Source organism: Falco rusticolus, chromosome 13, assembly GCF_015220075.1.
Source record: "Falco rusticolus isolate bFalRus1 chromosome 13, bFalRus1.pri, whole genome shotgun sequence".
Taxonomy (NCBI): domain Eukaryota; kingdom Metazoa; phylum Chordata; class Aves; order Falconiformes; family Falconidae; genus Falco; species Falco rusticolus.
Window position 1 is genome coordinate 23,456,573 of NC_051199.1, and position 17,685 is coordinate 23,474,257.

Genomic DNA, 17,685 nt, shown 5'->3' on the forward strand with positions numbered 1-17,685 from the left:
ATTTAACGGTCAGAACTGTCAGTTTGAAACAAAATATTAAAATAAGGCTTATTATATTTGATGCAATATTTATGTACTTTTCTGTCTCATGGGATGAAAATATCAGTGCTGGGGTAGAATCAGTTACTAATGTAACAATTTTTAACTATACACATAAGTTAATGCTTACTTTTGCACTTTTCTGGGCATCACTTAATTATTTTTATGTAAAAAGTATTTTTTTAATTTTTTCACACAGAATATTCACAAAGATTATTTTTTTCCCTCTTCTTGCTAGAATGTGTAAGTGAGCCTAGGGACATCACAATAAACATAAATATCCAACCCAGTTCTTAATCTCTTATTCATCCTACAAGCACAGAGGCATTCCCAAGGGAGACAGCAAAAGGAAAGTACTGCATCATCATATCCTGAGTTTGTATACAAGACTATTTGCTGTCTGGTACTCACCCAGTTTTTGCAAAGTTTGTCCAGTACGTCATCACCACTGCACTTAGCATGACGTCATTTTTGGAGAAATTACAAGGAAATAATTCAGTAGGACCAATCATGGGGATTCCTAGTACGTAAGGAACCTCATCTCCATGGGCTGCATCTGCCCATGCAGGTACCTGATCCGTCTGGCAATGATGGTAGAAGGCATAGAAATATGTAGGCGATCCAAAATTTGAGTGGAGATCTGCTGTAGCCACTGCTGGTGCAACCCACTGGTGATCAGTAAACAAAGCCAGCAGTGTTTTCCTTCTGGTCTCAGGATTGTGTCGATCTGCCCAGTCCGTGTACATAAATTTAATAGTTTCCCTCAATATATCTTTGCCTTCAGGGTATCCGTATAAGTTATCAACAAAATTCGAAACTGCAAAGTCAAAATCACTAGCTGATATGCCGTCTTCGCTATCCACAATATTTTCAACAAATTTTAACCCTTCCCCTTGGTTAACTCCCAACATAATGTCATAATTGAGGAATTCTCCTTGTTCCATCAATATCTGAGGATCATCTGGTATCACATCGCCATCAATTACTGGTCCAAAGGCTATATGGTATCTTGCTGGTTGAATGTCCTGGTCGACAAGTTCTCTATAAGGCTTCTTCTGTAGACATTCTACCAGTTCTACAGTGTCTGACATGTTGCAACCAACTTTTGTAGCCAACATCCTGGCATATTTTGCAGGCTGAAAACTAACTGCCCAGCTGGAGAGAGCTGTTCCACTTTGAGCTATTGCTCTTTGAAAAAGTCCTGTGGGGAGAAATATTTAAAAACTACTGAAGTGACCTTGAAACAGCTATGTACTTGAAAGATTCAAAGCAGTTCTTTGAAACAATAAAAAACTTTAACAGAGGTTTAACTTGCATCTTAACAGTACTTAAAAACACAATATATTGAGATCTGACTGTCCTTGTACCTACAGGTAATGTATACAAAATAAATGCAATATGCGCAGAAACTGAAGCAAATGATTCTACCTCAATGTAGTACAGCCGAGGAACAGATTTTCAAAAGAAACTCAGGAAGAAAAAGAAGTGCCATTACCTTATGTGGGATTGCCTATTCAACCTAATAGCTTGAAAGAAATTCCGAAAGTTAAAGCAATTTTTAAGTTGGAGGAAAAACCAACAAGTCTCTGAAATGGATGGAATTTCTGGGTATTGTTCAAGCCATCAGCAGCATGCATGGATACCACTATGTGTTAAATAAACCTAATATACTGATTTTTTACGTTTTGTTTGGGATTAAACTTGATTTGAGAGGTGCTGTGCTTTTGAATTGTGTATCACAGCAAAAGTTTATATTCTGGAGTAATAGATGAGAAGGTACGAGGCAGCCATTAAATTTATAAGTGTCTAAGTCAAGATCCTTTCTTGTAAGGATTTTTTTAAAATGCAGGTTTATAGCGATCACACTTATTTAAAAAGGGAAATGATATATTTTACACTATTTAGCTTTGTAAATCACCAATTTAAACAAATGTTCAGGTATTCATTTAGGGGAGAGACAGAGTATAATGATCTGGCACTGCGTATAAACTTGTAGCAAATCCCAAAGACTTCAATACAATTAATTTGAATTTGTGCTGATTTAACTAGAACTCTGGACCAGGAACTCTGCTCACAGAAATGACAAAATATATTTAAATTGACATTTCCCTCTCCCTTTTGTAAGTGTATTTGAGTACATCGTTGGATGACAGCCTTACCCCCTTGTAGTAAATGAATCAATCCCATTTTTTTGCTATTAACTTTAATGCTATCATAACTCCATCCTTGTTCCTATAATTCCTGTGCTCCCTTTGTGTTGGGGCTTTGCCTTTTCCTGCTTCCTTTGGGGAGGGTAGTTCGGGTTCTGAAAGATACTTTAAGTCTGAACCTTGTGCAAAATAATGCTCGTCTGTAATGTCAGAAACTTGGACTATATTTAGGTAACTGTGACCTTTCTGTGTTTTTCATTGTCATGGAAGTATATCCAGTTCATTTCAGTAGCACATCTTTTGCAGTAATGACTGGAAAATATTTTATACTGGACCCTATGTCCTATAGCTTACTGTGGGTAATCCAAAACAGTCTATACCATATGTAAGCAATGCTGATTTAAGATATATGGGTCAAAATTTGGTTTTACTTATACTGATAGGCACCTGGAGTAATTCCACTGACTTTGGTAGAGTTGCTGAGGGACTGGAAGTGACATCTGGCCTCACTCACTTAATTTTGCTAAGAATGTATCTTTAGTCCAATGCTTGATGACTAGGCTGGATACTCCCACTAAAGGAATTGGCATTAAGGTGCTCAGCTCACCTCAGAATTTTATTCCAATAATGCAAAAGATGGCTTTTACTCTGGTAAGTAACATATTTCTATTAAAAAACTTCCATAGCCTCTTAATCAAGTCAGAGACATGCCTTTACAGCCTCCGTTGCGGTACCAGACCCCATACGCTCAGAAGTTAGTTGGAATCAGTCACTGGCAGGAAAGGTTTTACAAACTTCTGAGGAATTTTAAAATCATTCTGGACTGTTATTAGGTCAAAATCCAAACATCTTAAAATTAGATAGGTGCAGGGACTGAAACATGTAAACTCAAGCCTCTCCTTAAATTTATGAGAAGTCATATCCAGAATATTATTTTCTTGCAAGATTTGAGTAAAAAATAAGAAAGAACTTTAGGTATAAAGGCAAGTAAAAATGTATTTGCATGTTTATAAGGTCAGAAATTGAGCTAGTATAAATCAGCTCAAAATCGGTGGAATTACTGTAGAGGATCCAGGCATTGTAATAAATGTAACTAAATGACAAACCTGAATTTTCACAAAGATGTATGTCATGATACTTCATAATCTTTCTTTTTTGGCATATCGTGTAAATCTATTTTTATTGCTTTATTAAATATCTCTGAACAAGGACAGAAAGTGTAAGCTACATATTAAGAAAATGCTGATATAAACACTATGGCCTGCTAAGTGCTACATAAACATTAAATGTTGGATTAAGTAAAAGTGGTCAAGTCCTCTGGCAATAAAGTTATCTTAGGAAATGAAACTAAATATTCCTCCTTCTGCTGAAGAATGCTTACAGAAATATTCCTCCTCTCAAGCCATTTGGTGAGAAATGAACAAGAGTATGAAAAATTATTTTCATTCTGTCACATAATTCCTGGTAGAAACTGGTATCACACAGGACGGAGAACCACATTTTTATCTGATAATGTGTATGCTTATTATGGCTGGTGGGCTGTAGACTGATGGAAAGAAGATTTAAATGTTCAATGAACCATACTGTTTTATGACTCCTATTCAAAGTCTTATCAAAGTAAATAATAATGACATTCTGCATATACTCATCTACATTTTTCAGAGCACTTTCTGAAGATGGGTGCTGTTGTGCCCACTTGCAGATGGGCAGCTATGAACAGCACCATCCTGAAATAGGCTGAATGCTTCCTCTGAACTACCAAGGGATCCTTTCAAAGGGAAACGATGCAAAGAGAGCATCCAAATTTATAGCTTATGAAAGAGACTGGGTAATAAAGTGAAACAAAAGGTTTTTTTAAAAAATCTTGGAATATTTGAAAATATTTGAAAACTTGCAATAACTTTTCATATTTGAAACTAACCAATTTTTAATGTAATACTTTTTTTTTTTTTTAATGGCAGGTCTAACCCTCCCCAAATGAAACATAACATACATGGGGGAGTGGCACATTGTTCTGTTTAATCCAAATTTCAGTAAAGCATGTTTTTGCTTTCTTATAAAAGAAATCCTCAGACATTTACTTTTACAATTGGATTTTAAGTATTCATCGGGTAAGCCCTCTCCAGTCCCCTCCCAAATCCTCTGATCTGCTGTGCTTCAAATTACTGCATCAGTTTCCCCAAATTCTGCTCCTGGCAGAATTCTGGCCATGTGTTAGAATAGGACAGGGTAAAATTTGCTAAGGAGAGGCAACACACGACTGTCCAGATATTATAAATGTGGCATTTTGCATTAATGTCATGTTACATTAGGAAGATTAAGATTAAGACTGCGAGGATAAACCAGGTCTCCTCATTCAACCTTAAGCTAAATCCCCTATGACAAAAGTTATTTTTATGAGTTCTGATGAAAAAAGATGGTGCAGTGTGACCCTCAGATTACAGTGTAACAAGGTAATGCTTACATCTTGTTCTTATAGGCCAGATTATAAATATGTCTTATTTAAGTGCAGGTGTTTATGGAAAAAAAAGATTACATTAAAAATCAAATTGTAGAAATAGACTAGAATTTAATCACAGTCTATTTTCCACTAGACTTTTCTTGTAAAAGCTGTATTTTTCTCTCATTTGAAATAGTGTAAAGGCCTGATCTAAAGAGTCACTTCTATTGACCTCAGTGGGCTCTGCATCATGACTTTGGGTAAATGCAGCTCTTTTAATGTCAGTGGAATTATTTTTTTATGACTGGCCTATTAGTTCCCCATGGAGATACAGCAATATAAATTAGTGGAGGATCGTATGCACAGGGCACAGTGTGATGTCCCTGGTAAAACTAAACAATACAAATAAAAATGTGTGAAAACAGTGAGACAAAAGTACTGTGATCAATAAGCAATAGCCATGCAAATGAGAGAAACTGTGTGAAACTGTGGTGCAAAAATCATAGGAAAAAAAATTGGGTGCCTCAAACAGCATGCTTTTAATTTCCTGCTGTCTGCCTCAACTAGAGAGAAAAAGTGTTAGTTATGGAATAGGAAAAAACACATAGAAAAAAATCCATTTTCAACTTGGATGCTTTGACAATTTTGGATCATGCATGCAAAACATTCAACCATTCTTTTATTAGATGACAGCAAGTGAAGTTCATGCAGTTTCAGACAAAGGATTTCTGAACTAGGTACTTGTTTCCTTCACACAAAATAATAGTTTTAAGCATTTCAGCTGTTAGCCTGAAAAAAAAAAAAAACAAAAAAACCCCACAACCAACCACCTGTGTCATTTTACTTTTTTTTAAAGTTTGCTCATCATGAGAAACTAAACATGCCTTTCATGACAGTCTGAATATAGATGACCTCATCTACTGTGAGCATGACTGACTGGTTTTCCAAAAAGGACACCCTTAGGTAGGAAAGAAAAGAGACAAAAATGGTGCACTGAGAAAATGCTGTTCAGAAGCCTGCTATAAAGTGTTCCTACAAAGCTCCATAGGAAAAAGAAGAAAGTGACCCAAAATTTAAACATGCACAGAAGAGCTCGGGGACAAGGCAACTTGTACAGCCTTTAAAAAGTTTGCTTAATATTGAGCTGAACTCAACAGTTCATAGGAACAAAGAGAATATACAGAGCATCACATAGTACTAATGGCAGTGGCATGCAGACACCAAAATTGTCAAAATTTGCAACCTGCATAATACCTTTGGTTGAATTGCTCCAACGGTTACCTTCAGAATAATGGGATAAAGTCAACAGATTGACGCATGAACCGCCTGCACCAGATCCAAAAACTGTTATTCTTAATGGGTCACCACCAAAGAACCCAATATTTTCACTAGTCCATCGCAAAGCTTGAATTAGATCAAGGAGGCCATAGTTTCCTTTTGCTGCTTGGTCCCCAGTGCTCAAAAAACCTGTGAATGTAAATGAAAAAAGAAAGGGTTAGCAAGTGCTCTTCTGGGTGACCCCGTTGCAATTTTCTAAGTACGATTTCAAAAGTATGTGCCATTAAATAATATGCAACAATTTTCCATATTCACTGGACAACAATTTGCAATTTTGCACTCTTCGTGAAACAAGTTACTTGGTATTCACTCTTTTGGCTCTGGTGTTTTAACGTAGGGAAGATGAACATACATCCCAAGCAAAATACTCTTCTAAGTCTTAACAGGTCACAACATATTGCTCCCAAAGACGTCCTCTTGATTGTACTAAGTTTAAGAGAAAAGGTTTAGCAAACAGATACACTGCAGTCATTTTCTAAATTATCTGGTCAACTGTGAATTGCACTTCTATACCCAGATGCAGCCACGGACTTTGCGCATGCCAGAGGTAACAGTTCCCCTTCTCTGTTAACAGACTGTGTTCAGTCATATCCCGACAACACGCTGTCTTTTCCTTTTTTCTCCCCCACAAATATGCAGCTTATGTCACAGGACAAGCTGGGTTGAACAATATGAGCAGCTCTCAACTCCCTGAGCTCTATCCCATAGTCATTAACCTGAGTTAATTGAATCTACGATAAATGCATAAAGACAATTTAAGTTGTTTCCATGACCCCTTAACATCAAAAAGATAAGAGCTCAGGGGTAATCTGGAGAGCACGAGAATTGCTCCCTTTAATTCATACTGGAAGGAAAATGGCAGAATGTATCAGGTACGGGAACGACTGTTTTACACTTTACTCCCAGCAGTATTATCATATTTCGTATTACTGTCATTCTTGTCATTACAGCCTGCTGACTCTAAAAGGGGGACAATAAGAACTTGGAAGAAAGTCTTTGCTGATAAAAGACATTGCTTTGCTTTTGGATCACATTTGTTGACATTTCCAAGTTTCTCAGCTTAATAAACAAATGTTTAAATAATACCAGCATTATGAAGTAGCCCAGCACCTCCATTTGCATATCAAACTGATTTAATGCTCAATAAATTGGCAGTGTAACTGTTTTTCAGTACATGCTTTGTAGAGAAATGCAACCCATTACAACAATTATTTCTACATTAATTAGATATTTGTGGGTCTTTTAGTCTCGTCAAAGTTCTACTGATTTAACTCTCTTGAGTGCAGACAGCCTACTCAAAAGAAGTTTACAGTAGTTTTTCAGACAAATGGCTCTCAAAGGAGTCCTACTGTTTCATTATGACAATAAAAGCAGCTTTTGAGACATTGGTAGGAAGACAGACACCTGTGCATATACATATATAACAGAAGGATTTAACAAGATTACAGGTAAGTGCATGGGTGTGCCTATATTAATGCATATAATGAACATGTCATTTGTTACTTTATTACAATTCTGATCCAACTTCAAATGGCAGGCTTACATTTTGTATTGTCATGTGAGTAGACATTTATTCTAACAGACCTTCTTTGCTGTAAACTGCACTGAAGGCTAATTGGCCTTGCTGCCTCCGTAGTTGAGCTATGGTCTGTTTAGGGTGAGCAGCTCTGTTTGTGTAGGTCAATCCTGATTTTTGTTACCATGGAGAGGGAACAGGGAAGTGGCATAAGGTGCCAGGACAGCAATTCTCCCAATTCCAGACCTAATGTACCAAGTCTAATGGGCATACTTCTTTCACTGTAGCCATAATAAATTGTTACTCTGATACTAGACTTTAAAATAATCACTGTTCTACAACTAAACCCTGCCACATTTACTACTTAACTGCATAAATAAGTAACGCAGCATCACCACCATCGAAGAAAATATCACCTTTGATATTTAGGGAAAGCCCAGAAAGGAAGTCATAAATATAATTAATTCATACTCATTTTACTATTACAGCTCAGTACTGAGATGAGATTAACATGATGTTATTTTACTCTGCTTTACTCTTTCATTTTCTTTTGTGTAGCCAGAGGGGCTGCTGTGCATGCCTATGTGAAAGGATGGTCCCAGTATAATCCTGCCTGCACAGAAGCATTCATTCCTGTCTTCGCTCTCCAGTAAAATGTTGTCCCCCATAAATAGTTTTTAAGGACACAGAGAAATGTCGTCTTTGAATCTATGATAGCAAATCTAATGAAAGCTCCCTAACCAGTCTCACTGCTTTGTCAGCCTTCATGGAGTTGAGGGATGGTACCAGTGACTGTAACAAAATTAAAATGTAGAAATTTATGGGAACTACAGGATCTTGCTGCTGCACATGCTGGGAATGTCTTCCCCCTTCTTTGAGCAAGTATACAACTGCGGAAAATCAGTGACAAATCAGTTCATCATATTAAGTGTATAAGTGACTGCACTGATTTAAGGGATTGGAGGAATGATTGGCGGTGGCAGTCCTCGAAACACAGGCAGCAATGAGATGAGAGCAGTTACAGCAGTTACCAAAACTGTACCCTAAAACAAGCCCCTCTTTGGTTTTTTTTTTCCTTTCCCTGCTTACAGATTCCCCAAGCCTGGACAGGATCTGCTCTCAGCAGAGCTGCAACATTGGTTCAAAAAGATCCCGTAGAATTCTCAAAGTGGTTCCAAGACATTTATTAGGAAAATAGATGGTAGGGTTGTAGCTGAGATACAGTGATCCCCCTGAAGGAAAACAAATGCTAACATTCAAGCTTTCTGAAAAGTTGTTTTCTTTACTCTGTATAATATGCAGCAAAGTGGGAAGCAAGTAAGTCTTTGCCTGGAAAAGCAACAGACTAAATTATAGGTAAAGCCTTAGGGCAATCCCCGGCTATTAAATGAGTTCACATCAAGCCCTGAAGCTCGACGGGGAAATGGGAAATCCTTTGGAAACTATAAATATGCTACTTCTAAAGAATCTTTGTGAAAAGAATCTTAAAAAGAGAGCAAAAGAGGAAATGTCTCCTGTTGCTCATAGAGATCAAGAACCTTGAGTTCAGTTCAGGAAATGTGCCAGAAGGGGGAGCTTTCTGTTTATTAAAAAAACCCACAACAACAACAAAAAAAACCCCACAAAACAAAACCCCAAGCAAACCAGAGAGAAAAAAAAAGGGAAGTATTAGTAATATTCTCCTCATTCATCTTTATTAGACAAATTATGACTTGTGTCCAGAGCAACAGCTCCGATGCAGAAGAAATATCTCACGCCTCCTCAGCAAGAACCACGTTGGCTGACTTCCATATCTACATAAGATGGATGATGATTGATGTTGACTTTCATGACATGAAACATTTCTATCTCATTTTTCAGAACCATAAGAAGCCTGTTAATATCGCCACCTGCTCATGCCTTTATTCTTGTATGCAGTACTATCATCATGGCTTAGAAGCATTCAGAATGTCATGAAATCAGAGATAGGACTGATAAAACAGATGATGTTTTTCTTTCCAGTTTGTGGTTTGGTTTTTTTAGTTTTGGTGGGTTTTTTTTTCCTCTAGTGAGGAGTGCCTCAGTACAGATAAATTCATCTAACTAAACACCTGTAGAGAAATGCTGTAACACACAGCATTATAGGAATATATATTCCTATCTATCTATATATGTGTGTATATATATATATAAGCACACAGACCTGTAGGTCTGTGGGTGCAATTACTTATTCCTATTTATCACTTTGATAAAACAGAGATTGCAACAATATGTTTTGTCTTTATCCCAAGAGAGCTTTCAGCATGCAATTAATATAGATACCATAGATTTCTATGTATTTCTATGACACAATCATTACACTGTGTAGATATTAAGCTAGCAATTTTGAGTCACAGAGGGGAACCTGCTCTTGCTGAAAAGGGCTTGTGTGTCTGAAAGCCTGCCTGTTTTTAAACTGTATCAGCTTGTCTATTAAAATATATTATCCCTTTCTGCAAATGCTGTCTTATTATTATCATCCCTGGATTGTCATCTCACTAAGAATGCTGCTATCATATGATACCACCTTTTGCTCTTGTAAAAAAAAGTAAATTAATCAAGACATTTGCAAAAAACCTTATTTTTGCATTATTCTCTAAAAAGGTCAGATTGAGCTAATTTTGTTCCATAATTAAGTCCTTCTACTGGAAATATTCCAATCATCAGCTGAACAATTGCTATTTTATATTCTGAATGGGGAGTTTATCTCTTCTTTTATCTCCTCTGAAGGAGCAGACTCTAATGGAATTATGGAAGTGAGGACGTGGTCTTTTGTGAGTTTAAGAAAGAGGTTTATTAAGCTCATTTGGACCATTTCTCTGTTACATGCCCATTAGACAAATAGGCAGAGTGTGTCACAACCAGGCCCTGTATTTTGGTGTTAAGATAAATTTTAATGCTTTATAGGCTTGTCTGCCTGGGTAACGATTTCTGCTTGCTATTCAGATAAATCTTTTTCTAATATGATTCCAGTGTTTTTGAAGAGTAAATAAAATAATAGAGTTGGGAAACTTAAAATATGTTCTTGAAAAGCTTAGTAGCTTGAATTATTTTAAGCTCTGGCCTAATTTGAACATTCAAATTAATGCAGAGGGGAAGGCCAAGACAGAATTTTTCCTTATGTAATGGACTGCTGCAACCCGATGATGCAGTAAAAGTCTAGGCACAGGCTGGTGGGTAGGAAAGTGCCATTTCACATCACAGAGAACCAAACCTTCCCTCTGATGAGTTCTGTCCATATAAGTGTTTCATAACCCAGCAACCTTCGTGGCTGGATGAAAGTAAGGGGCAGAATGTCTTGTTGGACAGAAAAAAAAATACGAAAAAAAAATAATAAAAAAATCTGCCTGCGAGAAAATACACAGCACCAAATGCTACTCTAAAAATAAAACACAAGAGCTTATAAAACTGGTCTGATGTGCCTAGATGTTTTTTTCAGAGCTGTATTACTGAAAGCAGTAACGCTTAAGATTTTAATATTACACACCTGTTTAGGCATGCGTTACAATAATTTAGGTATGTTTCCACTTACAATTCCCTATGCAGTCAAATGTCATATTTGATTTTGTTAAAAGCAAATGTTAAATTGTACAAGCATAAATGCATAGTGGAAGAATGCAGGACCTATTTTGAGGGAAGAAATTCTATTCCCTCTGGATTGCAAGTTCCTTCGTTAGGAGCTCAGTTTGACACCCTCTATTAATGCTGAATGGTAATTGCCATGCACAGAAAATTGCAGTTGCCCTTTAAACTCTACCTACTAAGAAATGTGAGCAAGATAAGCAAATTTTAAGCAATATGGTTAAACTTAAAGAGCATATTTGTTTTCATATTAAACATATCTTTATGTCTTTAGACAGATCTTTGAAGCTTCCTTCCAACCCAAAGCGTTCTATGATTATATGATTATATACATTATATCCATATGTTTGAAAACTTTTCACTTTTCACATAGTAAGGTTACGTGACTGGTTGCATGAAGTGTTTGAAAACTTACTTATATTTTCTGACGTCATACCATAAACTTCATAAATTAAGAATAGGTCCAGACAAGTAGCCTGCACTGATTCTTTCAGCCCACAACTCTGTTTTGGGATGTGTTAGGCTTGTATTTCTGCAGTGATCAAGTTGTGACTACTAAAAAAGCTGAATGTGCCATATAACACTGATCAAAGTGATGGGGGGAGGGGATCAGGAAGGGTTCTGGTATGAGTCCAATTTAATTGCCAGTGTTCTAGAGCTGTGGAATTTTTTATTTATATTTTTTTTAACAAAGACTATTATAGAAAAAATATCCATACATTCAGTATGGCTGGACTCTGGCTGACTTAAAAAGAACACCTCAGAAACTGAAAAGTTTTTTGTGCTATTCACATTCACACAACACACTATTCACATAACATCAGTCAGTCAGTAAAAAAAATAGGAAGCAGCTCAACTATTTCAACTGTCTTAATTAAGCTGTGTTACTGTAAGAACCATGCCTCAAGGTTAAGTATATGAACAAAAAAACATACTGCGAGTAATGCGAAACAGCTGCAGTAATTCATTAACTTACCAAACTCTAAAGTGGTGCATCTGTGAGGTAGAATTGCTTAAAAATACCAACAGTACCAATTTCACTGGCCAGTGCTATCACCCCAGCAGTTAGCCTTTTGAAATCCCCATGCATTTCACCAAGTAAATAAATTACATAATCAAATCAGTAAATATAAGAACTTGTAACTATATCCTTTGGTATTTTGAAAGTATAGGTGGAGAAAGATGTGTGATGATGTATAAACTCTGAAGTGCTTTTTCAGCATTGCTGTTTTACTATTGGAATTTTTAACACTCCTCCTAGAGTACCAAATCCTTCAAATTACTCTTTGTGAAGTGGCTGGAGCCAACAGAAAGGCTGGCCTTTCAAACAACAGAAGGTTTCACTTCCTTGCATTTTACTTAATTTCTTCTCCTTTTTGAGGCTAAACAAACCAAATGCTGCAAGTTACAGAAGTCCCTTACAGCTGTTTCAGTCTGGCATCTGTCACTTGCCAGCGCTGATGCATGACAGCAAACTTCCAGAAGAGGGGCAGATTGTGGAAGTGTCTCCCACCAAAGAACATGATTCCATTGTCAAACATGTATTGGGAGGACTTCACTGGGTGCAATGCAGCCCAAAGCAGGCTAACCCTCAGTCTTTTCCCAAAACACAGGTTCTCTTTCACAGCCTATATTAAAGTCCTTCAAATGACAAGAAAAGGCTGGATGAAGCCAGATTTTTCCTATCCTGGAAAGATTATCCTCAACCATTACAGCAGGGAGAAACTTGCTTAGATTTACTGAGATGTTCTTGGCAAGTACGCCATAGATGTTGAAACAGTCTGAGATTAGAATTTCTAGCATTCTCTGAATGCTGCGAGAAGAGGGTGGCTCTCTTTGCCTTCAGAGGTTCTGTACAGAGATGATAAAAGTCTGAGAATCCTCTCAGAATCTTTAGCTGCCTCTTCTTCGTGTGCTCAGTGGTTACTGTCCATTCTGCCTCATCTATCACATCAGGACAGTTGTGGGCAGTCTCTCAAATTCTGGCTATTTTCTACCCGCGAGATATGCACGTATCAGTGCCTGTGCCATCCCAGGCATGTGCAGGGGCTGGTGGCATGGGGCAAGCCCACACAACGAGGCAGGTCAACGTTTGTTTGTGAAGCACCGAGCTGGCTGGTGGCTCTGCCCGCAGCACAGCGCAGCACGGTGTTGCTTCTCTGGAGCCCTCCCAGCCCACATGTCAGGCGTGACCGGTTAGTGGGTCACAGCCCCCGCAGTGTGCGGCAGGCTTGTCAGATGCGGGGCAATGGTGAGAATACAAAAAGGCAGGTGTTTGTTACGTACTGTCAGCTGCAGAGACAAGTTTCACAGAAGCAATTCTCTAAGCCGGTGCGGTAGTGGGGTGTGCAAAGGGACCCTGTGCTCTGCGGGCAGCTCCTGCAGCCAGTGCTTTGGCTTCAGCGCAGGGAGCATGGATAAAAGGGGCTTCAGCTGCCCGCTGCTTGTCTGTTCTCTGCTCTATGAACAACACAGCCGGTCCCAAATGATCACCTGAGAGATCAGCTCCATAGTAGCTTATTATAGATGATCTTTGCTGAAGAGTCAAAAGGAAGCCTGCTAACAATCTCCAAGATACTTTGAAAGAGTCATATAAGCAATAGGGCTAGTCCACTAGGAGTGATCTCTAATACCGATTGCTGCATGAGCTGTAAAAGGAAAAAAGAAAAGGAGGCGGCAAGTCTAGTCTCAGAAATACAGCTGCAGAAACTAATTTTATGGGATTTTAAATGATATATGGCTGATATATGGAAAGTAGAAGCCTTAAGAGCTGATGAATGACATTTGGCATAGGTGGACGCAAAAGGCAGCTGGAGTATGTCTCCTGTCCTTCTTTAAAAATGCAGAAAAAAAGATGGGGTTTGCTATAGAAAAGAGCAGATATATCTATGAATATTTCCATCTTTGAAAAAACAAGCAATTCTGCTGCCAGCAGAGAACATCTGCTTAAAAGCCTTCCACAAAGTAAAAATATAGTTGTTAGTACACGGCTGAGTCATGCTCTAGGGTGACACAACTTTTAGTTTGAAGTATTTTTAAGTTGCATACAAACTTTTCACAGGAAATGAACAACACTGTGCTACTAAGTAATACCATAGCAATGCTTTTATGATCTACTGTCTTTGAGAACTTTAACAAAAATACAAATAAAATCAATAGTCTCTAAAAGACAGCATGGGCAAAGCCAAATCTTATGATAGGATAAAGTGTGGAATAATAAAAATCAAAACACATACTGATCCTTTCAAATATACTCAGCCAAAACCCAAATGATAAGGAAAGACTACAATGAGAGAACAGAAAAGTCCATAGCCAAAGCCATCACTTGACTTCCCTACTTGGCAGAAGAAAGCAATGCCCCGAGGGAGAGATTCTTGTCTTCACCAGGATTGAGTGCACAGCTGTTCCAGTCCTACTTACTTCAAGTAGTGCAATGTGCAAAATTAAGTAGCCCACAGCACATTGCATCAAATATCTGTCCTTTACTGTGGTCTTTCAGCATCCCCATTTTCAGTAGCAAGATCAGAAACAAGTCATTAAGCTATGCTAGTCTTTTATGCAATATGCCGTATCTTTTAACTTTAGATGATACAATTAAAGGCAGCAGCTACAAACCTGGAAAACATGTTACAGAGGAGAGTTAACAAATACCAATGTTCTTAATGTGAAAGGCTTTAAAATCAAAATTGACCCCATAAAAGAGTCTGCTTTCCATTTTCCTTCAAGAGTTGGGCAAAATTAATTCATTATCTCAAGATAGCCCAGATGATACTTGAAGATCTTTCTACCCAATCTATTTGAGAAATTTTTGCTATATAATGAGCTGTGTAATGTGGGCAGCTACTTAGAATTACATGTAGTTCAGATTCGGCCTCCAAAAGCATCTTTTAGGTAGTACATTTTAATTGATTGTTACATGCCAGAAAACACTATTCTGACTTAGGGGTGGAAATTGTTTTTGCCTTAATAATGGTCACTCTGGTTGCATATTAGTATATGTCTTCAGTAATGCCACACAGTTTTTCAGAATTTTGAATATGTATGTGGATGAGAGAAAGGATGGGTTTCATTTCACTAGAAAGGAAAGTTCATATTTTAGAAGTAAAAAAATCATAATCATGAGTTCCATTGAGAGGGACAGCACCATAATTTTTGATACTTCTTCACAGTGTTGAGATTAGCAATGAGGGTCCAATCAATGTTAATATATATTCTATGAGCTGATGAAAGAGAAGTCAGAAATCTTCATGTAAAACTGTATATGCAAATCACTAGTTAGAAGCCTAGCAGCTATTTGAAAGTGCAATCTTTCAATCGGAACACAAAAATTATGGTGCTAATTTACTGTGAACTCAAATCTCCTTATTTGAAAATAAATAGAAAAGATTAACCATTGGACCAATTTACCAAGAACTGCACTGAGTATGTCATCACTTGCATTTTTAAATCAGAACTGGAGGCTTTCTAAAAATATATCACTATTCAGATAAGATTTAATTCAGGGAAGTTTTACGAACAATATAATACAGGTAGAGGTCGTACCAGATCATCACAAAAATGCCTTCTCGCATTTGAATGTGAGAGTTACACAATATATGAGACTTAAGTAATCAAGATCTGACTTCTGCAGCCTGATCAGTGCAGACAGACCCTTTGAATGTACTAAGAATTTAAATGTTTTGAGAAAGCCTGAAAAACAAAGCTTTTCTATCTTCCTTCTTTCTTTCTTCCTCTCCCTTTCCTCTTCCCTTCTCTTTTTGCAAAGCTTAATCTTATTTAATCAGTATCAACATTATTCTTGGAGTTCTGTTATTCATGTGAATTTATATATGTGTCCATTTATATACGCTCCTTGAAATACGCTTGGGAGCACAGAATCAATTTATCGCTTGACAAATCCTCAGGAATAGCTGGCAATATTTTTACCCCTGTGATAACAATCTGCTGTGCTTTCTACAGACGCTATGTGGTTGACCAACTTCTTGACCTACCTGTGGCATTGCATCCACATCTGTTTCCTTGCTGCCATACAATATGCAGTGGTAGCACAGTGATCAGAAAGATGACATTCTGCTCTGTCCCTTTAAACACGTAGGGGCATATTTGTCTTACTGAAGACACTGTGTTTCTGGCTATCTTAGCCTGTGTGTAAGAATAACTTGTGGTAAGAAAAAGTAAATAGAAAAAGCAGCAACCCAATTTCAGTTTGAATTGTAAAGCAAGGCATGTTGGAGCACACCGCGACACCAACATAATTATAACACATCAGGCTGTATATCACGGCTTGTTGCAGCAGCTGACATTTGTGTTTATGATGGCAGAAATGCTGAATCTATTCTTACCCAGAGAAAAAGACTTGTCCAACAGTGAGAAAGCTAAGAAATAAAAAAGGGTTTTGACTTATACCTCTGAACCTCTAAAAGTCTGTGGACTACTTCTCAGGGGCCAAAGATCACTAAGAAAGCAAACCAATTAAGAGCAAACACAAACGTACTTTATGACCGTCTGAGCCACGAGGGAACACTTTGAGAGTTCTGTAACAAAAATATGTTGCAAACAACTATCTTCATACACAGGCTTGTGCTAGTGAGATTCTTATACTGTTTTCATTGCTATTAACTGAGCACCAGAAACAATTGTAAGCACATATATGCCTAGACAGAGGCATCAAATCTAATTTTTCGGTAAATATCTATCACTTCTGGTAAAATGTGAAGTAACTAAGAATTAACTGCATCACCATATGCCTGTTCCTTTCTTACATGGCATCCTGACTCTCCCAGTGCAATTTTTGCTTTCTGCTGAGCCTGAATTTCCTGTTCCATAGGGCAAGATGCTTTACCTCTTCACAATGATTTTACTGCGCGGCAACACATATTTTGTGTCTTACAGGCAGGAAGCTGAAGAAAAGTCACGACCGGGATGAGGGTAGCTGTTACAGAGATGGTAACTGCCATTACAGAAAAAAAAAAAAAAAAAAAAAAAAAAAAGTAGAAAACATTACTGCTATTAAACTATTCCTCCCCAGCAGAATCCTGCAGGATTTGGCCACTGCTGACTGTACAGCTGTTAAACAAAAGAGGAGGGCATGAAAGGTATGTATTAATATACAAATCATACATATAACTCCTGTGTATCTTTTCAGAGCAGTCTTATAAAATACCTGGTCATACGCATATCCCCTAACTTTTCTAGCAACAATTTAAATAAATGCAAGATGTCAAAGAATCGTCCTTAGTCCAAGGAAAAGGAAGGAAAAAAGCCTCAAATCCACCCAAAGTTAATTGAGGCTAGAATCACTGCAGCTCCATCTATTGCAATTTCACATTGGTGCACTTCAATTAAGGCATAATAAGAGTGCAAAGTAATTTATACTTATAGATTAGATGCCGTCTGTGAAAAATTGCCGATTAACTCACAGTAGGCTTCTGGAGTACCAGGAGAACAAACGTTAGAGTACTTTGAGTTTGCTTTTCAGTTTGTACCTTGATACCAAAGAAGCAAAGCTGAAACACCTTTATTTAATAGTATTACTAAGAAATACTTCATATGGCACATGCAGACACATGCTATCAGCAGGTTGACCTTCAGGCTTCACTAAA

General features: G+C 37.5%; 1 protein-coding gene across 2 annotated transcripts in view; it reads right to left on the reverse strand.

The window, feature by feature from the left end:
• NLGN1 (neuroligin 1) overlaps nt 1-17,685 on the reverse strand; it is a 327,166-nt gene that overhangs the window by 3,941 nt on the left and 305,540 nt on the right. For both annotated transcript variants that reach the window (XM_037406769.1, XM_037406768.1), the window contains 2 exons: nt 5,884-6,096; nt 451-1,240 (listed from right to left, as the gene is read on the reverse strand). In XM_037406769.1, the coding sequence (XP_037262666.1) occupies nt 451-1,240; nt 5,884-6,096 (1,003 nt within the window). The remainder of the gene's footprint in view (nt 1-450; nt 1,241-5,883; nt 6,097-17,685) is intronic.